At 39.0% G+C, this 23,778-nt stretch overlaps 1 protein-coding gene across 9 annotated transcripts in view; it reads right to left on the reverse strand.

Moving 5' to 3' along the window:
• Nucleotides 1-495: 495 nt before the first annotated feature.
• Nucleotides 496-23,778, reverse strand: part of PPP2R5C (protein phosphatase 2 regulatory subunit B'gamma) — a 78,185-nt gene continuing 54,902 nt past the window's right edge. For 4 of the 9 annotated variants that reach the window (XM_053372552.1, XM_053372468.1, XM_053372383.1 and 1 more), the window contains 9 exons: nt 21,550-21,609; nt 21,004-21,112; nt 17,324-17,377; nt 16,156-16,326; nt 15,589-15,716; nt 12,803-12,904; nt 11,149-11,221; nt 6,226-6,342; nt 496-3,486 (listed from right to left, as the gene is read on the reverse strand). In XM_053372552.1, the coding sequence (XP_053228527.1) occupies nt 3,355-3,486; nt 6,226-6,342; nt 11,149-11,221; nt 12,803-12,904; nt 15,589-15,716; nt 16,156-16,326; nt 17,324-17,377; nt 21,004-21,112; nt 21,550-21,609 (946 nt within the window). In that variant the 3' untranslated portion in view covers nt 496-3,354. Of the gene's footprint in view, nt 3,487-6,225; nt 6,343-7,984; nt 8,079-11,148; nt 11,222-12,802; nt 12,905-15,588; nt 15,717-16,155; nt 16,327-17,323; nt 17,378-21,003; nt 21,113-21,549; nt 21,610-23,778 lie in introns of those variants that run through there. The other 5 variants (XM_053373028.1, XM_053372638.1, XM_053372968.1 and 2 more) reach the window with 3 other exon arrangements.

The following is a 23,778-nucleotide window of genomic DNA, read 5'->3' on the forward strand; positions in this document are numbered from 1 at the left end:
TATAGGCTGCTTCATCATTCTACGTAAGGACAATTGGAGGCTTTGAGTCTTCTGTAGATGATGTAGCCCCCCCTTAAAGGGCCTTATTGAAACTTTGTTTTGTATGGGCGTTTTTATTGGATACCTACATAATCTGCACTCTTGGTGGAAGATCCTTTCCTTAAGTTAAACGTAGTTTTATGATGAGCAGGTAAAATTCCATTTCTTCTTTATTTAATCCATATAATACACCAGTTTTAGAATTTAAAAACTAGATAAAAGAGCATATTAAATGGCAGGTGTATGAAGTTTTTCTTCATAAAACAATGTCTGAACAAAAAAACCTGAATTATAAAATATTAAAAAATAGGTTGGTACATTTGAACATAGCATTCAACTAAAGCATAAAGATACAGATATAGTATAAAGAAAAATTGTGCCACTTACCTATAATTTTTTTTTTTGCTGTTTCTAGGAACTTTTTATTCTGTACATAGGACCATTCTGTACAAAATATGAAGTCTACATTTTTATTACTCATTACAATAAAACAAAGTACAATGTATGTACAATATTAAAATGAAGCCATACTAAAGCCACACACAAAAAAAGACACTTGGTAATATTCTTTTTGACATTCCTGATGTACAGGCATAAAATTTTGGAGAACATGGGAAGATGGCTAACACTGAACTTTATGAAGAAGAACAGTCACCAAAACTATATTTTATTTGCACGTTTTTATTTTGGATGTATTAGTTTTTAGAATAATTTAATACAGAACTTATACAGAGCATAAAAATGGTGATAACAAACAAGCCAAACAATTAGTGCTGCTAAATTTTAGAATATTGCTTAGGCAAGTTTGTCAACTGGCCTAAAATCTCAAGAGCAAGTTTTCATGGCATAATTTTCCTACCTATCCCAGAACGTTAGCTTTTTGGTGAATGTTTATCTTCAGTAAAGAGAAAAAATAAAATCTAGACAGTGAAAGATCTTATACGTTGAGCGTTACACAGTCAACCAAACATTGATATACAATATTTTCCCACTCCCCCCAGAGGATAACATTAGTTTGAATGCTTCTTTCCAGAAACCTCTTTCATGAACCTACTGAACAGCCTAATTATAAAAAGGTATTTGACAGGTTACCAGCTAAAGATGGAAGTTCAAACAATGGTATATCAAAATACATATAGACGTTGCCATTTGCAATTAAAAAAGCACCCTTTCCCCCCACCTCAAAAAGGGAAGACATCTTTAATCTGCTTTAAATTACTTGTTTTTCATGGTAAACCATATTTATTTTCAAGTTTAACAGGAATTGTTTTTACATAGAATGGGTATTTTATTTGAAGCTTGGAGTGGTCTTTATATTAATTTAGTTCTGCCTTACCACTAATTCCCATCACACCACATAGGATTTCTCCCCATAGCTTTTGCAATAAATATTGGACATTTTGTTTTAAGTGAGACCAGACAGCGCAGGCACTACATCTGCACAAGGTTACTATAACTGCCTGTTTCGCACAATAATTTTAATGGATTCACGATACCTCATTTCCTTAAAAACTTATTTTAAAGAAGCCACATGTTTTGACTTTTTCTGCATCAAGACATTAAAACACTGTTTGCTACTGCCAGAGACAAAAGAAAGAAGTTGCTCGTTCTAAATAAAACACAACTGAAACCCAGCTCTTAAGCAGGATACAAAAGTCTAAAAATACTGGCCACCCTGAGAGAAATCAAATATCGAAGACAAAGCACTATATATATATAGAAATTTTCTTCGTGCTTTCCCATCCACAACAATAAAAAAGAGCTCACGACATGCACGTAATCTTGTGGAATATATAGCAGCATTTGAAGATCAACAGTAACTCGGATGAGTTTTTTTTCCTTGTGAGGTGTGTATGTTTTACATGTGCTTTTCACCACAGAAAACAATATGACAGCAGAACTTCTCTCATTTCTCAGCTTTTAAGACAGGCATCTGAAAAATGCATAATGCAATGTTGCCTTATTAAATATAATCTGAAAAGGTACTAATGCTGCACTCTTATCAAATTATATCATCCAGAGAAATGTATCCAGCTAGCTGGTCTCATGGTGTCTACAAAAAGAACTCTTAGAGCTCAAAATATGCCATGCAGTAAAAACTCAGGTAAGGGAGAAAAACATTGAAGTCATTCTGGTAAATGAAATAATAGTTTTTTTGGGGGAAACCAAAATAAGAGTTATGCAATGACTTATTTTTTTAAAAAAATGCAATTTATTTCTAATCAAGGCAGACAGGATTTCAGTTTAGGAACACAAATTCTTTTTCTAGCAGGTCAGTTCCAAAATACTCAGCTTTTATTACATGCTAAAAGATTGGAAAATATGGCTTCAATCCATATAAAGTACTTTGAGGGTGCCTCTCTTTGAAATAATTTTCAGAGCTCCCAGAAATTAGCCGTGATTGAAGATTGTCATGAAAATTGCCATTCTGTAAGATGAACTGAGAGAACAATTTAACTGTGTGTGTTTCCAAGCTGCCAGGAATTTGTCAAGGCAGTAATGCAGGTTTGTCCCCCCCCCCCCCCGGAAGTTTTTTCAGTGTTATAAAAATGCCTAATAGGTTTTCGGTGAATTTAAAAACTCGACTATTGCCACAGTACCAACTTTGGGGACAGGAAGAATAGAAAGAAAATGGCCTCAGCCTACCAGGCACTCTTGTACTGCAGCTTCTAATTAGGAAAACCCATGCAAGGCCACTTTGCCCACACAGAAAGCAATTCCATATAAAGAAAAATAAAAGGAATGTGCAGTCACACAAGCATTTTCTTGTGTGCCCGCACATATATGATGTACATGAGCCACAAGCTGCAGCCGACTGTAGTCTAACAGGTGTACATACTGCAAACAATATGATCAACGTTATGGTTTCATGCTTTTCCATATACAGAACTGCTTTCCATGCCCCGCACAAAAGAGGGAAGGTGGAGCAGCCAAAAAAGTTTAGGGAGGTTGTGTGGCAACAGTGTTTGATGATTTGCGCCAAGGCTGTCCTTCTCTCAGTAACAATATGGAGGGGGAAAAGTGCATGCTTCCAGCTTGTTAGTACTATGCCAACATCCTCAAGGAAGTGTCTTCGTTTAATACTTGTCAACCCAAGGTTCTGCATATAGAATCAGATAATTTACCATTGTTTGAACAACTAATCTTGAGCTGCGCATACTGTATCAAAGTTATTGCCTAAAGAAATGGGATTGGGGAAAAAGCTTTGACTTGTGTGTAACTGATCAGTATGGCACAAAAAAAGTAAGTTCTCTACTGTGGAACAGAGTCCAGAAAAAAAGGGTTTTCCTCCAAATAAGATTTCACTTGAATAGTCTAATGCCCATCATGCGTTATTAGATCGTCAGCTCGGCAATGGGACTCCAAGGCTTTCATGGTATAGATATCCTGAGGCAGTTCGGACTTGCGGTGCACAATAACACGATCCTTTTTCTGTTCCTTCTGTGCCTAAAATCAAAATGCATTTTTTTAATGCAATGGTTTAATCCACAATCGGTTGGTTTTTTTGGGTGAAGAAAAGTATTATTAGCAAGCTTACAACAGCAAGTTGGCAATACAACCTGGCTACTGCTGGAATGACTTGGTTGATGCAATGCTTATCCATACACGGCACCCCTCTGAATACATTTTTTTATTCTCCTGGTTCTTTGGGAAGCTACCAAGTCCATAAATTTAACATTCAGTACATACTATCATTATAGGCATACCATTTTTAAGTTGTTTAGGCTAATAGCCATGCCCCCTGGTGAGCAGTCGTGTAGCAAACTGTCCTACCCACTCCCTCTTTCGGCTACAGGTGCCCATTCCAATTGTGCGGCTACCACCAAGACAGCACCATCCTAGGAGTCAGCCATAGGTCCACGGAAGCACAGTGTAGCACTATAATGGATGGAATGGCATGTTTTGATTACTCACCCAAGTAGGTCAGTGTCCAGAAGTAGTGTACATGGATGCATATGCAGCTGCCATACATAGAACTATGGTTTTCTTTATTGGGGAAGATACATCTATACTATGCCTGTCTGCCTCCTACTGTTATTTGGCCCAAAGCGAGAAAGACCATGGCCTTGCACTCTGCTGTTTTGCCAGTTGGAGAGATGCATAGCAGTGCTATGGCAGCTGTGAGCCAGGCTTTCAAATGCAAGCATAGGCTCCTACAACAACACTGAGGATGGAAAAAATACCAGGTTGCAGGGACAGAAATGGGGGAAGGAGAAACACAGGTGACATAGGTTTGGGGGTGAGCACCTGCCCACCCCCTTATAATGATTTATATTCAGTCACTAACCAAGTTTCTTGGAGTAAGATACTGTCAAAACTTTTGAGATAACCAATGAGGTTGTGGTTCTTTGTTATTCCATCCAGCTATATTCCAGGAAATAAACGTTTTACGTGTTTAATATGTTTGGATCGCCAATGTTTTATGGATGGTTTTTTCCTTCTTTCTCTTTTATGATTTTATTGTCTAAATTATGCCAATAAAGGCTGAAAGAATGAATGAATTTATATCCTTATTTGGTCCTTATGCGGTTTTAGCCTCAAGAACCTGTGTAGTAAATAGTCATGGGCAGGATCTGAATTAGGTCAGGACTATAAAATCCAAGATGCTGAGGGATGGGGTAGAGGGAGCAGGAATAACAACCAATGATCTATCTCCCTGGAGTATGGACCAGTTTCTACTTGACAATGAAGTCTTCTAATGAAACCAACTGTTATTAACGTCTGCACCATATTTAAATATGCAGTATCTCTATGTTTAAACCAGGAGTCACCAACTTTTTTGAGCCTGAGCACATCTGGAATTTTGAGAGTGCACTGGATACTACCACCTCTGATTGCTTCCCTTCCCTCTTCAGTCTTCATGCACAATTGTGCATGTGCATGTACTAACGCATACACGTGTATGCGTGTGCGCACACCCACACACCCTTTTGTTTTTCCAAGGGTAAAAATCACATCCAGTAGAATTAAAACTTATCCTCTTAAATTTGCCTCCCCACCAGCAAATGAAAGACCACACGGGTAAACTGCACAGTAAAGATCACAAATCTGGTCCTTGTGGCCAGCACCACAAAAACATTTACCCAAGGGCACAGATCCCATGATTCAACAAGGGATGAGAACTAAAGCACCAACAAATCACATAACACATCTATGCACAAAGATGTGGCCTATAATTAGATGGTAATTTTGAGATGTTCCCTTGCAAAAAAAATTATGAGGATCTGACCTGCAGAACCATGTTTTTTTGTACTGGCAGAACTGGAAATCACCAGATGTGTGATGGTTATGGTTCAGTTTTTGGAGGCACATGTGATCTTTGATTCGATGGCGGTAGTGGTAAGGGAAACCTATTAAAAGTCTGCAATGTCAATTGGATCCATTTTATTGGATTCATTATGTGTGTGTGCATGTATGTGTAGACACAGCTTTTTCTCCGTTCTTTTGCTCCTGATGCCTGTGGCATGCCACCCCCACCCCTTTCACTCTTCCTCTATCCTCTTGGTCACTTCACTTTGTCTTGAAAAGCACACAGAGCTGAAAGAGAAAGCAGAAAGGAGTCTTCCAATTTTCTCCTTTAGCTCTCTGCATTTTTCAAGGAAAACCCTCACCACCTTCTGAAAAAAAGGGGCAGTTAGGGGGTGAGCTTAGAAGCTTTGTGGGTGCCAGGAGATACCCAAGGGTGCCATTGCAACCACAGGCATCACATTCATGGAACCCAATAACTAGATGTGCGTTGATTTCTCAGTGTGGCTTTGGCAGAGAGGGCATCAAGACTCACTGGCAATCCTCTGGTGTCAGGGAAATCAGGGCTGAGCAGTCTTGTGCTTAGGCAGTAGACACGGGATGAGGGAATAAAAAAACATGGAATTTCAGTAAGCGAATTCTGTTAAGCAATCTCTTCACTGTATATTCGTTGAAATACCCACTTCACTTTAATGGTTCTGAAGCCAATTAATAAACACAGGACAAAAAATTCTCACTGCTCACATATGCAACGGGACACGGTCAACAGCTACAATAACTATTTTACTGACAACAGGAAACTACTTAGAAATTACTAAAATTATTCTGCTCGTTTCAAATTTGCCATTTAGAGAGGAAAAGCATAACTACTAACCAAAATGAGTAATTTCTAAATCAAGTTTGGAACGAGTAGGCTAATTTTTCTTCCTATGTGCTTACCGGACAAGCTTCTTCTTTCACTGCCTTTTTCAGCACCTGCAAGTCTTCAATTAAAGGCCCATCTGTTTCCATTGCAACAGGACTGCTCACCAGACAGGTGTCACTAAATACTGAGTGCTAACCAAATGCAAAATGTTTTATGTCAGAATTTTTGATGGTAAAACTTAAGATTAGCAACAGCAAATTTACTGACAGAAATGTTACCCTCACACTTGATTAAGAGTAATTTACACATTTTGTTGCACAAATCGAGTTTTGGATTAAACCATGAACTGTTATAGCTTCTATCTTAAAAAAACAGGAGATTTGATAGTCCAAACTGCTTGTTGAAATCTAATAAAGCCGTATGTGCTATGGAAATAATGAAATGAGCATAAAAAAATAATCTAAGCTTCGGGGGACAAATGGAAATTGCAGAGTTATGAGAAACTAAAAGATAAAGTGCGTGACTGGCTTCATTATTATCAAATATTGGAGGTCTTTAAGTCAGACAGGAAAAACGGCTTTCAGGTGGAAAAATCAAAACTTGAGACAGAATTGTTAGAGTCCAAAACTAAGAACTTGTCAAAAATGTATAACTTGCTGCTGAAATGGAATACACAGGACGAAATAGTCAAATCAGCCATGATTAAGTGGGCACAAGACATTGGTCATAACATTATGTTTGAAGACTGGGAACGGTTGTGGACCACCGGTATAAAGTTCACGGCGTGTAACGCCCTGAAAGAAAATATTATGAAAATGATTTATAGGTGGTACATGACCCCAGTCAAACTTGCTAAGATCTACCACTTGTCTGACAATAAGTGTTGGAAATGTAAAGAGAATGAAGGTACATTCTTCCACCTCTGGTGGACGTGCCCAAAGATTAAGGCTTTCTGGGAGAAGATTTATAATGAAATAAAAAAGGTATTTAAATATACCTTTCCGAAGAAACCAGAGGCCTTTCTCTTGGGGATGGTCGACCAGTTGGTGTTAAAGAAGGACAGGACATTCTTTATGTATGCTACAACAGCAGCAAGAATATTGATTGTGAAGTATTGGAAGACAGAAGAACTACCCACCGTGGAAGAATGGCAGATGAAAGTTATAGACTATATGAGACTGGCAGAGATGACTGGCAGAATCCGAGACCAGGGAAAAGAGACAGCGGAAGAAGAATGGAGAAAATTTAAAGACTATCTTAAGAAATACTGTAAAATTGTGGAATGTTGAGACGTTGTGGATTTGGAGAATATGAGGTTGAATGCTGTAACCATTATGCAATATGAAAAGAAAGGTTAAAAATTATTTATTAGAAATTAGGGAAGGATTTGTTGATCAAATTTAATTAGAGATTGGAATGCAGTAAGGGGAGGTATGAGGAGGTCGGGAAAATCTTTTATGAAAATAGGGTTTGAAATTATACATGTGGTGTCTTTTTTGGTGTTTTGTATGTGTGTATGTTTTTGTTGTGATTTGTGTTTTTTATAATTTGTGAAAAACTAATAAATATTTAATTAAAAAAATAATAATAATAATCTAAGCTTCATTTTGTCAGTGTTGAAACCCGTTAGTTAAGGGTGAGACACGACTGAGGTTGAAACTGTGTATGGTGAAGAAAATGCGTTGTACTACCCAATAAAACCCATTTGCAGGAGATAAAAAACAAAAAACAAAACAGAAAATAACTTCACACAGTGCTTAATTTATGGAATCTGCTGCCACAGAAGGAGGTTATGACCACTAGCTTAAATGGCTTTAAAGGGGAATGCCTTACTTGTGAGGCTTCCCAGAACATCTGACTGGTTGTTGTGGGAAACAAGATGCTGAATAATGCACTATTGCTCTGATCCAGAAGGGCTATTACGTTTCTGCAATGGAAATATGAAACAATATGGTTCTCCCAGTTTGGCTTTATGCACCCAGCCCCCTTATCCCGCACCACCTTTGAGACTTTAAAGGATTTCCAAACTAGACACGCTAAATTGGTGTGATGGGAAATCACTAGCTCCTAGGACCCAAGATACAATCAAAAGTAACCTTTAGAGCAAACATCTTTTTACTGGTTGATGACCTATCATTTTAAAATTTAGTAGAAGAATTTAAGACCAATCACTGCACAAAATGATGGCTAAAGGTATGCCAGGAAAAGAAGACCAGCATGCTAAAATATTTGCATTAGCCCAATTACTGGTATCAGCACTTCCCAATAATAAGAGGCTATATGAAATAAATAAGAAAATTGCCCAGTACCATCTTAGAGACCAACTAAGTTTGTTCTGGGTATCAGCTTTTGTGTGCATGCACGCTTCTTCAGATACCAAGTGTGCATGCACACGAAAGCTTATACCCAGAACAAACTTAGTTGGTCTCTAAGGTGCTACTGGGCAATTTTATTTTATTTTTGACTCCATCAGACCAACACGGCTACCTACCTAAATCAAGAGACTATATGGTCTTGTTTGCACCTCAGTAAAACATAGTTGATAGCATTATATCCAAACCAGAGACTGTGGTTTGTTTCACCCAGACAAACTATGATATCCAGTTTGGATGCAACTGTAAGCCAAGGATCATGGTTTGTTTCTCTTAAGTGCTATCCAGAAGCAACAAAGCAGGCAAGATCATGGTAAACCATTAACTATGGCCTACTGGGATGTGCAAACAGGGCCAATGAAGTTTTATGAGTCAGCAAATCTGCTCTAAGATAAGTCACTAATTTGAACAATTATCCAACAGACCAATTAATCCTTTAATATATTTTCTGCATGAAATTCATTTTAAAATAACTTATCGCTGATACTAAATTAACCTGAACAACAGTATGTTTATATGAAATTGGGTCCACTATTTATACAAACTGATCCACACAAGCAGCATGCATGATTACTTTATAAAAAGTGTAAGAATTACAAATTCTGAAATCAATCATTGGCATTGGTGTACTTTCACACCAAATCTTCTTTTATGTAATTTAATAAAGCAACGTATTACAAAGCAAAACAAAACCAATGGTAATTTACTTAATATTCTTTGAAAAAGAAGTCTATTTAAAAAAAAGTATCATGGTAGCAAATTTCTATGTTCCCACAGCGTTCAACAGGGTTTATTTCTATGTAGGATTACCACCTCTGTGCCTCAAAAACCATGGCAGTTGTAGCGACTGACCATATTTGCACAGCTAACATCAATGCCAATTCTAGACTCCTTTCGTAGTTTACTCCCTTCACAATTTTACACATCTTTACTCAGAAATAAATCCCACCAAGTTTCACAGGATTTACTTCTCTGTAAGTATGTCTAGGGTCAAGTACAACCCCAGTAAGGTCTTAATCAATAAACTTTTCTAATGGGAGTGTTGTCAATATTCTTTGGGTGCTTCAGACACGCCATCTGATAGAATAAATGCTGCAGAATACTCAAATTCATCCAAATAAAATTATTTGAATATGTACTTCTAATAACAATCTTCTCTATAGCTATTGCAATGTTAGCTGGAGATTTAAACCAGATTGCCATTCAACAACAACAGAAAATTGCTCAGCAAATGATATGTCTGCACTAAAACTTAAAATAGTTTTCAGACCTGTTTAAATTGTCATGATTCCTAACTGAGGAATTCTGGGACTTTCAGTTCTTTTTATAGAACAAAGATTTCCAACACTCCTTCTGGTTGACCTCCAATTAAACCAATTTGAAAACTAGTTTAAATTTCTACTGTAGATGTGCTAAAAGAGTCATATTGCTGCAGTTCAATCCCATGAGTGAAGTTCAGCTCACAGAAGAGAGGTAATTCCTGCCAATTCCAAATTCAGCTCTGTGCCTCCTGAAAACCTGAACCGGAGGAGGGATGGAGGACCCTACAGAACAGCGTGGAAAGTGGTGTAAGAGGCTGCAGGGGGAATTGGAGAAATCAGCCTCCTTCCTTCTACTGGATCTCCCACTCTTTGGTGAACAGAAGGGCTACTCTGGATACGAACTAGAGGGATTTTAATCTATTTGTTTTATTTCATGAAATTTATATACCACTTGATTGGGGGTGGGGTGGGGAGACACCCCAAAAGCGGTTGTGACCAAGTCTGCCAACAGGCCACCGGCACAATGACATTTTAAAGCACTCTTACAGATTTAACGTATCACTTGAACTGTTTCTTTATTTCATAAAATGTGTACACCACTTGATTTTTAAAAAATACTCAAAGCAGTTTACAAAATGATAAAACAATAAAAAGGAGTAAAAATAAAATAAAATCACAACCCTACTTTAAAACACATAAAAGTTAAAATACTAAAACAGATTAAAATGACCTCAACTTCCTAAACATCCGGGTCGGCTTGTCCAAACCGGTGCCAAAAAAGAGTACAGTGAAGGCACCTGCTTGATCTCAACAGGCAAGGAATATTAGGGCTAGTTCTAATTAAATATTTTGCTAGTCACGTTTTTTTCAGGCGAGGGTTAAGAAGTATGTGGAAAACACCTAAACCCGCATTTGTGGTGTCTGATGAGTCACAAGTATGAGAGCAGCATCTTGCAAGGTTCCTGGGACCTCTCCCAGAAATTATGTATGTTGTTTTCTGCGTGGACTTTTCCAACATTACATACAAACAGTGGATTCTGTTGGCTTGTCAATAATTTGTTCATACATGAATACTGTTCTCTGGCTCACCTGCGGCAGCTGCAGCTCTTAGAAGAAGTATTTATTAAAGACTGACCATGTAATGAAGAGCTTTTAACAACCAGGCTATTGTGTGGCATTTGTTATTGCCACATGGACAATTGGAAACCACCAAAAGATGCACACTTCAGCCACACCGAGTCATCTTCTTTAATTACTTTAAAAAATGCGAGTAAGGAAATGTTACATTCATGGTGGCCCTTACTGTTCCAGCAGTATCTAATGTACAGTTGAAATGTTCAGCCTCTGAACGTTTTTGAAATACCTGGCGATTTGATTTGGCTAGATTTTCTATTTTAACCCAAGCTTCTTCCCGTTCCTTCATTTTTAGCTTCTCCCTAGGGGAAAAAACCCACACACGTCACAGAAAAAGCTCAATGAACTTTTCAAATAAATCAAATTACTAAATTGCTTTTGACACTACAGAAAAGGACAGGGTGTTTTTTTTTTGTATTTACTTGTTTAACGTTGGACATATATTTAAATATAACAGAGGGTTAAACAGCCGTAAGATAGCATGAATAGTATATATTGGGGTTAGAAAATAATTTCAGAAATGATCCTCTCCCCACTCCTCCACATACCAGAAAACCCTTAGTCATTACAAGATAAGCTCAACCCCACTCCAAACCTTGCCATGACTGGAAATATCTTTCCCCATCCCACTTAACCAAATTTTGAAGGGGTGTGTATTTGTGGAGGGCTGGTGGAACACTGTGCCCTGCCTAAGGTAGTTTTTCCTCAGAATGAGGCATTAGGTTTGAAGTGACCACAGAGATTGCCTGTGCCACCACTTTGCTGCAACGGTGGTAAATGTTATTTAAACAGACTGGTTCTGTGTAGTGTTGGCTGCTGTTATGGCAAAACGATGGCACTCCGGTGGCCAAATTTCTGTGGCTACTTCACCCACAAAGCCTCAGGATGAGGAGTGGTGAGACCCATGCTCTGGACAGACCTGCTGTTAAGAGCACCGCCACTCAATGCCTTGTGGTGGTGGTCCATGATGACCAGCAGTAGTGGAAGGCTGGTTGCGATGGTGGGCAGGAACAATAATAATTTTATTATTTGTACCCAGCCACTCTGGGCAGCTTCCAACAAATATAAAAGCATAATAGGCAGTGACAAGCAGCTTCATGGGCAGTGGGCAGTGTGGTTCACCTTGCCTCATCATAGGGCTAGCCTTGGGAGGGAGAGAATATAGCAGCTATGGGTAAAACCGAGGGTTGCTTAATCTGTTCTGCGAAGTGCAATTTCCCCATTCTTCTTTATGCACCAGCCACAAGTAATATGGCTCCCTCTCCCATCTCAAAGCTGCCCCTTGAAATATATGAGGAAATGCAGGGTATAAATATTTTTGCTTACTCCAGGAAATAAAATTCTCTGTTCTTCCTGGAGGAACATGAATAAAACTTCCAGAGTTTCTGTGGACAATGGGATTGCTGAGCATGCTCAGCAACATTTAGGGCAGAGAGCCATTGGCTTTTGGGGGGCTTCCCCTCTTTCTCCTCCAGAACTTTTAATCTGGTGAAGTGTAGAAAAGGAAGAAGAGGGACTGACACTCTGCAATCTGATGATAGAGGTGTTTCCTAGGGCTGGGCCTTTTTGAGCTCTGGATGAATCCCAGAAATTGCTCAAGCCTCCCCCAAGTATTCTCCAAAATAAGATGGTGAATTGTGAATCAGCCCATTTTTGATTGAGATTAATGTGTTTCACACAGCTCCAGTAAGCAATGTGAAACAATATACAGGCATGCAATATAAACCAATCATGATGAAAGTAGCAGGAAGAGAATGTTTTCAAGGAGCTAAACAGTTGTTATTGTTTTTATATATAAATAGAAGTGATAGTGCTTATTCTAATAAATCAGTGGAAAACAAAATGAAAGGGGAAAAAAGGAAGATGTTCAAGAGGAAACTTACTTAACTTTTTCTGCTTTAAATTGCTGTGTGCAGTCATCAAACAGTTTTTGGTTCATCTCCATGAATAGTTTCAGAGCATTGTAAATCAAGCCATGTATTGTCCTATAAAGTAAAATTTTGGCTTAATAATAATAATAATAATAATAATAATAATTTATTATTTTTACCCTGCCCATCTGGCTGGGTTTCCCCAGCCACTCTGGGCGGTTTCCAACAGAATATTAAAATATAATAGTCTATTAAACATTAAAAGCTTCCCTAAACAGGGCTTCCTTCAGATTGCTTCTAGAAGTAATAATTACAAAATATCTCTTCTGGAAGTTTGATTATTTCAAAATACACACACACACCATAAAAACCAGAAATTAGTCACTGGATGCTTCCATTCGCTAAAGTATGCATTATAACTTCTCAACATCAAAAAACAAGCACTCTTTAGATGTTGTATTGCTCTCCTCTTGAATATCAATGCTATAATTCCAGTAATTTTAACATTAATCATCCATATTACAAAATTCCACGCAGTAACAGAAGCCTCAGTAAAAGAAGTAAGAACACTGCCAATACTTCATACTACATCTAACATGTTTCTAGCAACTGATATGAAAATTATGCAACATTATGCAGACATACTGGGCTAAAATGTTTCCTGAGCACAGCTGTAGTGTCTCTACAAGGTAATTTTCCTGATAGATTACAGCCACTGGCAATGGTGGGAGAATTTTGGTTACTCTATCAGCTCATGTCTTAAGCTAAAATTAGCAGATCTGAAAATGGTATTGGGGGTGGGGTTAGAAAGTAAAAGCTCGTCACCTGAATTAGGCAGCACTCCCTGCCAGAGAAGTTAAGTTATTCTGCAAAAATAATCTCTCACATGTTAGGCCATCAGATACAAAAGTCAAACCAGTTTTATGGCTCCTTGCATCATGCAAGTTAAACACGTACAAAGGTGTGCCATATACTCTGTGTATGTGCCTGAGCACAGTGATATTACTCATGCTTAGGACAGAATGACTGGACAGCCACAAGTGGTGAAGCGAAAAAAATACAGACTGCCAAATCTTCAATGAAGTAATCCATGTTACTTTAAAACCAATGTATCAATGGATTACTGACATCCAGTTAGTGTAAATCAACTTTTAATACTGTCTACTCAGCATTTTCTTTCACTGTGCAGATTTAACATGCATTGTTGGCTACTCTACCAGTAGTCATTAGTCTGCCACCAGCATCAGGCTATGGGACATCCAGCATTCGCACAGTAGCTCAGTTAAAAGGTCCTTTAGGCAAATAGCAGTTGCAAAATCAAGGTGGCTAGTAACAGGTTCATGCTAGAATTCTAAACTACTGTGTGGATGAAAACTGACAAAGGAGAGACATGCTATATGAAAATACAACCAACTAGGACAGAAATGCAGAAAGAAGGAAAAGAGGAAAAAGAGGGGAAATAATATAAACTTGTAATGATAATAATTTATTATTTATACCCTGCCCATCTGGATGGGTTTCCCCAGCCACTCTGGGCAGCTCCCAACAAAATATTAAAAACACGATAAATCATGAAACATTAAAAACTTCCTTAAACAGGGCTGCCTTCAGATGTCTTCCAAAAGTCAGATAGTTGTTTATTTCCTTGATATCTGATGGGAGGGCGTTCCACAGGGCAGGCGTCACTACCGAGAAGGCCCTCTGCCTGGTTCCCTGTAACCTCACTTCTCGCAGTGAGAAAACCACCAGAAGGCCCTCAGTGCTGGCCAGGGGACGCGGGTGGCGCTCTGGTCTAAACCACAGAGCCTAGGACTTGCCGATCAGAAGGTCGGCGGTTCGAATCCCTGTCAACCTAGCAGTTTGAAAGCACGTCAAAGTGCAAGTAGATAAATAGGTACCGGAGCTAAATGGCGCTTTTGTGCGCTGCTCTGGTTTGCCAGAAGCATCTTAGTCATGCTGGCCACATGACCTGGAAGCTGTCTGCGGACAAACGCCGGCTCCCTAGGCCAGTACAGTGAGATGAGCGCTGCAACCCCAGAGTCGTCCATTACTGGACTGAACAGTCAGGGGTCCCTTTACTTTTACCTTAGCTCCCCCAGGGCAAACATTTCAAGCTTGCTGGATGGAACAATCCCCCCTTCTCCTCCCACTGTGTGCTGTTCTATGCATTTCTACTGAACCCCCACAGAGCCAATTTTGTGGGGGTGTGAGGAGAGGAGGAGCGGGGAGGGAGGCCCCAATGCATGTGGAAGCTGCTAAAATCATGGGGAGGGCAGGACTTCCTTTTGGAAGCATCTTGTTGCATGTGAGGGGCACTGACATTCCGACTTTTGGACTTCAAGGCCCACATATGTGACTCCAGGTGATTGACAGGTGGGCAGCCCCACTCATCTGTCAAATTTGGCTGAGAAGGATCTGGCCCATGGAGGCAAAAGCGTTCCCCACCTCTACTGTATGCAGCAGGGTGGGAGGGCTGTGAACCAGACTTGCCCCTCTATGCCATTGTGTGTGGAATCAACATGGCAGGCTGGTTTGTGAGCAGCGATTTTAAGGACGTGTGCCTGAGAACTCTGCATAGATATGGAAGAACCTACCCAATCAATCTTTCTTAGCTCCTTATTGTGATGTGACATTTACCTTCACCTAACCTGCTTGAGAGAAATACTTCTGACCGATTACAATCTTGTATATCTATGAGGAAACTGCAGTACACAAGCTTTATATTTCTATAAAAATGCTGTGACATGAACAGAGTCAGACTTTAGGGTATCAAGCAATATATTTCAATGGCTACTTACTTGTTCCAGTGTGTCTTTGAATTTCGGTACAAGGATGGAAACATGATGGGCAAAATCTTTGCTGCGTTGTCACTGATTAAGCTCATAATATACTCATTATTCCAGTAGTATAGTGCTCGTTCTGCCACCTAAGAGACATGGGAGCATTTTACCATTCAACAAATGTAACATCCTGTACACTTTATACAGTTCTCTCATTTTGGGAAGCAGAGAATCCTTTTTCCATCTCAACTTGAGCTCTTCCGTTCCCCTGCCTGCTGCTTCCTTAGCTTCGAAGGTGGCACTTTTATGCTTTCTGTGTGAGCATCCACAAGAAACCCAAACTGGTACTGGCAAAAGCAACAGAAAGACTAGCTGTACTTTTGTTTACTGATAATAGAGAGGAGACTTCACAGCTGCAGTAGCCGAGTTTATTCCTTTCCTGCCCTCAGCCGGTCTTAAAATATTGTGCCTAACAACATACTGAAAGGTGGTCCATTTAAAAGGCATATAACGTATCCACTAAGCAGTGATTAATGCAGTAATGTCAAAATGTCAAACAGTACTGCATTTATTGGCATTACCAACCTGGAAATGTGGACTGGAGACACACTTGGCTAGCTGCCTGAAAAGAGGTTCCATAACCTTTACAAATTCAGATGGTTCAATAACATCTAAAATTTCTTCTAATTCATTTAAAAACATAACTTCTTTTGGACTGTGAGTCTTTGGCCAGTACTTGAGTAGTGCCATCACCACCTGTAAAGAAAAGAGGGAGGAGGGAATGTTCAGGACATTATAAATCTGTCCAGTGATTTATCATGGATTGCTTGCATTGACTGCCACCATTATGAAATAATTATAACAACAATGTACACTCAAGATTCTTGACTAATGGTAGGCATTATAGTTTTACTTTGCAATTAAAAACTGTTAATGAAGGTTGAATGTGATTTTGTTTTTAAAACACTTTGACCCTCTGCAAACAGGATGGAAGAAAGGCTAAGTAATTCTTAAGAGGAATGATCTCAAAATAACAACATCTTTTCCAGTATTGTTTGAAATTTCTCATGCACATGTTTTTCTGTTATGTGTTTTTCTGTATAGTCATGCTGATTATGAAGAATGTGCTCATAGTGATTGGAGATCCTGGAGAGATAAAAGTTTGTTACCTCCAAGTAACAAACACAGATTTTAATGTTTTTTGGTTAAGCAGGTGATTTTACTATTTATGACTCTCACTGATGTTCTTAATAAGAGATGAGGAAGCACACACTAAACTTGTAGCTAATATCTGCATGACAAAATACATCTGTTGATGTTTTTCAGAGTCTCCTAGAAGCACATTGAAAAACTATTCATTTCCAACTGAAAACGCAAATAGAATAGAAATGGGTGGGGAACATCTGGCCAGTGTGCCAAATTAGACTCAGAATGAGTCTCAACTTGACCCATGAGGTCATTTCTCCAAACCACACCCACCTGTTCCACACCTGACATCATATGCGATGGCAGGTAGAGATGGGTCTGTCAGTGCATGACTGTATGTCTTAAAATGCATTCTGATTCTATTGGCAAGGGAAGCTTGATGTCACTGCAATCAGCTGATTAGCAAGTAGAACATTGTACCAATTCATAACTTATTTCAGGGGACAAGGTAGTTGCCCTGCAATCAATCAAATGTATTTCCATTATAATACTTTGGTAAAAACTTTTAAAGATGTTTTTTAAAAGTAAGAAAAGAAATTAAACTTACTGGCTCAGTAAGCGTGCTGTCCTTTTCTAAAAACTGAACTACACAGTATGCCAGCTAAATTGAGGGGAAAGAGTAACATTGTTAGCCTACCAAATATATATATATACAGAAGTCAAATACATTTTGTTGTTATTGAATGTTCATTTTTGGTGAATGAAACCCAAAATATATTGCAAAATGCAAAACCTCAACAACACTTAAGATTACAAATAAGGCTCACAAAGTAGGTTATAGAAAAACAGTTTAACTGTGAACTTGAGAACTTGGGTTGTGATATTCAGGTAGGATACAACAATGTCCATTGTACAAGTAGTTTTCTATACCTGCTTATTTACACTGAACTGTAACACTCCACACTGCAACATTTTGTTGAGGTGGCACTTCTTTATTTCTAATGACAAAATCTTTGGAAATATGGAGGGAAGGAGGAAAACCAACCACCACCACCCTAGCTATCTTGAGGTTAACCGGGATCTATGGGAATATTTGACAGATTCCATATTTCTTTATTCAGCAAGTAAACCGTACTATTGACTTGCCCTCTTCAACACTACTAAATTCAAACCTACAAAAAGATACTATTTTTGACAACTTCTATCCCTTTGTAAAATAATTTTAACCTGGGGCAGCTGTCAGATCCAGAATGATTATGGAAATCAGACAAGCAGTTTTTGTGTGCAACACTGGGACATGAAGCTTTGGTTTTGCTGTAACTGCACATAGGCCTCCAGAAACACAATCAATGACTAAAAACTTAAGCAACATTTTGTACGATTAATAAAATTAGCTGAAGGGAAAGGCATCAAAGGTTTGCAGCTGCAGTGATGTGTGAGCGCTGATAATTCACTATAAGAAAGAAATAAGCAAATTCACAATTTCTTAGAAGAAGTTCCACTCTTGCTCTTGGAGTGAGGAGTGAATACTATTGACTCTTCTACTATTCTAGGAGCATTTATCAGAGAGTATAAATGAAATTGAGGGGCAAAAAGCAAGTGATAAACTTTATAGGCTAAAATCAGTGGGTCTGTAGCCTATTGTGCGCTTTATTTGAATTTGGATTCATCCAGCAAAAGGCAGCTGTGTATTCTTCACTGTAACTATAATAGTCTACAATGTTGCTCAAACAAGAGTTGAGCTTTTCCAGATGGCTCTTTGTGTCTGCGCAAGAGAGAGAACACACACCACCTTGCTTCCTGGTAGATGGAAAAATACTATGTCTGTTGTTTACTGTAGAAGGAGGGAGGGGAAGACACACTGCACACACCTACAAAGCAGTATTTCAACCCGCAGCTGAAAAGTGCATGCTGGAACTATTAATTTTAAACATTTGAAGCTCGCCTCGCTGATGGAGGTATTTTGAAAGTTAGAAACATAGGGTTGTTTACAATTGTGTCCCTCCACCAACAGGAAGGCTCTTTGATCCAGAGGAGGCCTTCACCAGCTGGGTGGTGAGGGGCACAGGAGGAGAAGCATTTGTTGTACATTCCTCCGTCCTCCCATGCCACCTACGGCATTGTTCCAAAGGGGCCCCCGAGCCCTTGGAAGCAAATTGGGGGATGAGGTGGAGGGAGCTGCTGCAGAGGGAAGGGGAATCAATGAAAATACTTCTCTCCCTTTCTGCTAATGCAAAGGTGGTGCCTTTCATTTGGCCTGCCAACCCCAACCCAATCTCCTTGCGGCACCAACAAAGCAGATTTCCTTCCTCGCTCCCCACCACTGCTAGCCGTTTGGAGTGCTCTAGGAACAGGAAGGAGTGCTCTCCTGTTTTCCAGCTATGGGGACATTATTTACATTTATAAACCACCCCTCATTCCGCAGGATCTAAAAGCAGTGGACACACATAATGGAAGCATATAACAATTGATTGAAGCATGATTCAAAATCGCATTACACCAACAAAGACAGTTCAGCAGAAGCATAAAAAACAGCCCTACCCACTCACAGAACTGAAGCAGGTAAGTATACCATGGTGCTGGTAATGCCAAGGTTGAAGGTTTGATCCCCGTATAGAACAGCTGCATATTCCTGAATTTTTCAGACTAGATTATTCTCAGGGTCCCTTCCAACTCTACAATTCCATTATTTCTTCCTGTTCCTGGAGCGCTCCGTTTCACTAGCAACGGTAGTGTGAAGAGGAAAGGTATTTTGTTCACCTTCCTCTCCAATCACCTATTTCCTCTTCATCCCATCTCTGTCAGATTATCCTCCCCACTGTGGTGCTGGGTGATGTGGAGGAAAACTGAGCGCCCTCTGCTCTAGTTGAGAGGGGGCGATGGGGAGGAAGCTGAAGCTGCTTGCTGTACTAGAATGACTATGATGTGATTTTAGTTCTCATTTTGGGGTTTATTTAAGGATGAATGCACCTGTGTTTGTGTGCGTATGGGGTGGTCACAATCACTTTTTAACCACACCCACAGCGGCATGTTCCCTGTGGAGGGTTTGCTAGGGGGTAACACGGCTCTTGGGACAAAAAAAGATTAGCTTCCCCTACCCTAATGAAAGCCTCCACTGGATCAAATAGCCTTTCATCAATGAAGAGACGCAACAGGATACAACCCACAAAAAATCTCAACTTGCATATCCAAAACGCAGAGCAGAGGCATATTAACACCCAAGTAAAATGAAAAAGAATATCCCAGAATGAAAGCAAGCCACACTCAGTATGTCCTTATAATCAAAAACCTTTAACATACTAGCTTTATTTTTTCCTTAAAAAGCAGGAGAGACAAAGCCTGGTGAATGTTACCTGGGAGTTCATTCCATAACCTTTTTATTTTTTTATTAAATCCTACCCAGCCTTGACCGTAAGGTTCCAGAGCAGGTTACTACAATACAGTCATATGATATTAAAATTGAATAAAACCACGCCAAAACAAAATCGAATAATATACAAGCAGTGACCATTTTGTACGCATTCAGCTGATGTGCGACCACTGATGCTTGTGCCCCGTTTGGACCTGGAAGATGGTAAAACAGGGGCGTAACGGGGCAGGCTTATGCATGCTCTGCTGGCACTTGCAGATTCCAGGAACGGGATCCCTGCACAAAATGGTCAACGCCTGTATATCAAAGAACAGATAAAGGACCTGCAAGTAGGTTAATGGTCAAAGGCCTAGTTAAAGTGGGACATCTGATACCATCATTCTAAATGTGAAATCCAATTCTGGTTGAAGTTGAGTGATTTTATCCCTAAAGCCTCTTGCAAAATTCACACAAAACATTGCAAAAGATGGCAAAGCAAGACTCTCCTGGCCAGATGGCAAAGGCCAATTCACCATTCATAAAAAAGCTCTTCTGGACAGCTACTTGTGGACACTAGGATGGGGGAGTTCTGAGGCACACCTGGGTGTTTAGTAGCATGATAGATCTTTCATTTATTTTATCAGAGTCTGCTACAGCACTGTGAAATTAAAGTGAGCCCAAAATGCAACGAAGCCATTCCAACCACCTTAATAGTTTTCAGAAGCAACCAAAATACACAGACATTAATTTAAGTCAGTATCAGGCTTCCAATATACAACAAAATCATACCTATTGCTAAACAACGAACTTTGTAAATGAGGGTGGCATTTCTGTAACATCTGGTTAATTTTATCCTTTTCCTATATATACACTCAGAATTAGTTTGTAAATTATTAAATCAACACTCTTAAACAAAATTCAGACGCAGAATAATTTACCTGTGGATGGTAGACACTCAGTGATTTCACTTTGTGCAAAGGTAATAATACCTTTAGAAGGAAAATTTTGTGCTCTTCTTTTAATGGTAAGGCAAATCCATTAATTATACTAAAAAGGAGGAGAGGAGATTTAGTGTATCATAGTTTTTAAAAATACGTTACATTTTCATCGTAAAATCTTCTTGAAATCACTTTTATTCTATTGTTTCATGACATGTTTTCCACTCAAATTTCATTCTGAATTTACGCAATACCCAATGCTCACTTACACTGCAAGCAAGAGCAAAACTGTAGAATCTTATGTATTAAAATACACAGGAATTCTTTGACAGGTTTGTCTGATCCTGAAGTACTGCCACATTATTTGTTTTCACCCCGTAAGTGCTAGTGATTATCTTCTTCATTTCGAACCAAGATAAGCTGTACAAATTGTACAAATTGTACCAATTTCTTCCAATCCAAGGTCCACCCTCACTTTCTTTGAAAGTCGTTCTGCTTTAGAGCACAAATAGTAACAGTATGATGCGTAACTATTAAGCAGCTTACCTTCCCAATATTTCCAGTAATTCTGCAATGCCATTGTGATGTTCTGTTTCATAAATAAACCTGACAAAGCAAATACGTTATCAGCAATGAGGACAGTCAGCATCTGTTTGGTAATGTGTCTAGCTCAAGTTGGATAAGAACTTGAGGAACAGCTGCCATTTATTTTAAATCTATACCATAAAATTTTGTGTTCAATACTCTTGCCTAACTAAAGGTTCTGACTAGTTTTTAGGCCAACTCTTTTCTGTACCTATCCTTAACTTTGTTCTACCGTTTATATACTTTCTGTATAAACTCATTTAAAAATGTTTTGATTTGCTAAAGGTAGTGCAGCACAAAAAATAGTGATTTCCAAGATGATAGAAAAGATTAAACCCCAGTTAAATGAATTTTGTTTACTTCTGTTATAGCATTACCACCAATTATTTCCCAGGGTGTATTAAAGGCAATTAAGATACTGCAAAGGTGTATCACATTCTTCCATGTCATTAATCAACATTTGGGAAACAGGGCAGGAAAATACAAGTAGTGCTAGTGGTAATAATCTTAGATTTACAAAAAGACTATTAGCTACCTTGTAGATCAGCTAGAATTCGAAAATACTCTAAGAGGGATGGAATTAAAGTTAGAATGAAATCTAGAGAATTAAAGCAGCAACTTTACCAATTCAGTGGGAATGACTTCTGAGTAGAAATGCACAACAACCCACTATGTAGCCCAGTCTCCATTTGGTTACTATCATATGGTAAGCTGTACTATATCTATAGACTTGTTAACATAACAACTTTACATCAAGGAAATAAAGCTCTAGAAACTATATATATATATATATATATATATATATATATATATATATATATATGCATTTATCAGCTTCTTCTTTTTGCTGGTACCACTAATAAAATGTGGGGGATGGACAAACCCAAACAAATGAAATATTAATACTGAACAAACAATGAGCTCATGAAATTCACAAAAAAACAACAATCTGGTATATTCAGTAGCTGGGAAAGTTCTTTAAAAACTATGTTGTTAAGGGAATGTTTTAACCTGCTGATAAATAAGAAGTAGAAGAACAGCCTGGGAGGTTCCCTGGCAGTGAGTTCTAAAAAGTGGGCACCACTATGAACAAGACCCTACAGCTTGTATCAGTGAATGACAGAGCAGAGACCTGGCTCACACATTACATGAAACCATGGTTTAGTGAAGTGGAGAAGAGTGTTGGACCAGGACCTGGTTCATATGAAACCATGAAGCTCATTGGGTGACCTTGGGTCACTCACAGTTTCTCATTTGAACCTACCTACCAGGATAAAATGTGAGGATAAAATGGGGGAGGAGGATCATGTATGACACTTTGAGCTCCTTGAAGGAAAGGTAGGATAATGAAGGAATAAATTCGTTAATAAACCATGCTTTAGTGTTATGTGGCAAACCAACCTCACACCTTAACTATGGCGACATGCCCATGACGGAATATCAAAATTAAATATATATTGATTTAAGAGTGGAATGCACAGTATCATGGATTGCATAACGGTGTATGCCATACATTGTGCATTCCAGCCCTAAATCAAAGCTTTCCTATCAGAAGTGTATTATACTCTGCCTCTCTTCTTTCTACAGAAACTCTTATCCCGGGGGCGGGGGGGGGGGGGGGCGGGAGGAAACACTCATCTAAAATATTGGTGTTGGCTCTGTATGGCCAAAACCTGCTGAATGCAGACAGATGAAGCTTACTTGCTATTTTTAGTCAATGCCTCTGTCCGCCCCCACCCCAAAGTGCGTATTTGTTACCATTTGTACAGAAGATAAGCTCCCTCTACAGCTGGTGCTATTGTCTCTTGTGGATGAACTGGCAAAAAGCTGTGGCGCAGTTGGCATCAGGCTCTTAAAGGAGCAGTACCATATATTCCCTTTTGGGAAAACTGCACAGAGGGAAAAGCTGTAGAAAAATGAACTAAAAGCTGGCAGAGTTATTATAGCTCAATATACCTTGGGGAGAAAGCGGGGTGGGAATAAAGATATCACATAGGTTAAAAAAAATATTTTTTTTGTCATGTTGGAAGAATAGTGCCCTGCTGCAGATATGCTGGAAAGATAACAAGTTCAAAGGCCATGTCAATACAGTGGTACCTCAGGTTAAAAACTTAATTTGTTCTGGAGGTCCATTCTTAACCTGAGGTACCACTTCAGCTAATGGGGCCTCCCGCTGCCACGCGATTTCTG

This window comes from Podarcis raffonei, chromosome 1 (genome assembly GCF_027172205.1).
Source record: "Podarcis raffonei isolate rPodRaf1 chromosome 1, rPodRaf1.pri, whole genome shotgun sequence".
In the NCBI taxonomy this organism is placed as follows: domain Eukaryota; kingdom Metazoa; phylum Chordata; class Lepidosauria; order Squamata; family Lacertidae; genus Podarcis; species Podarcis raffonei.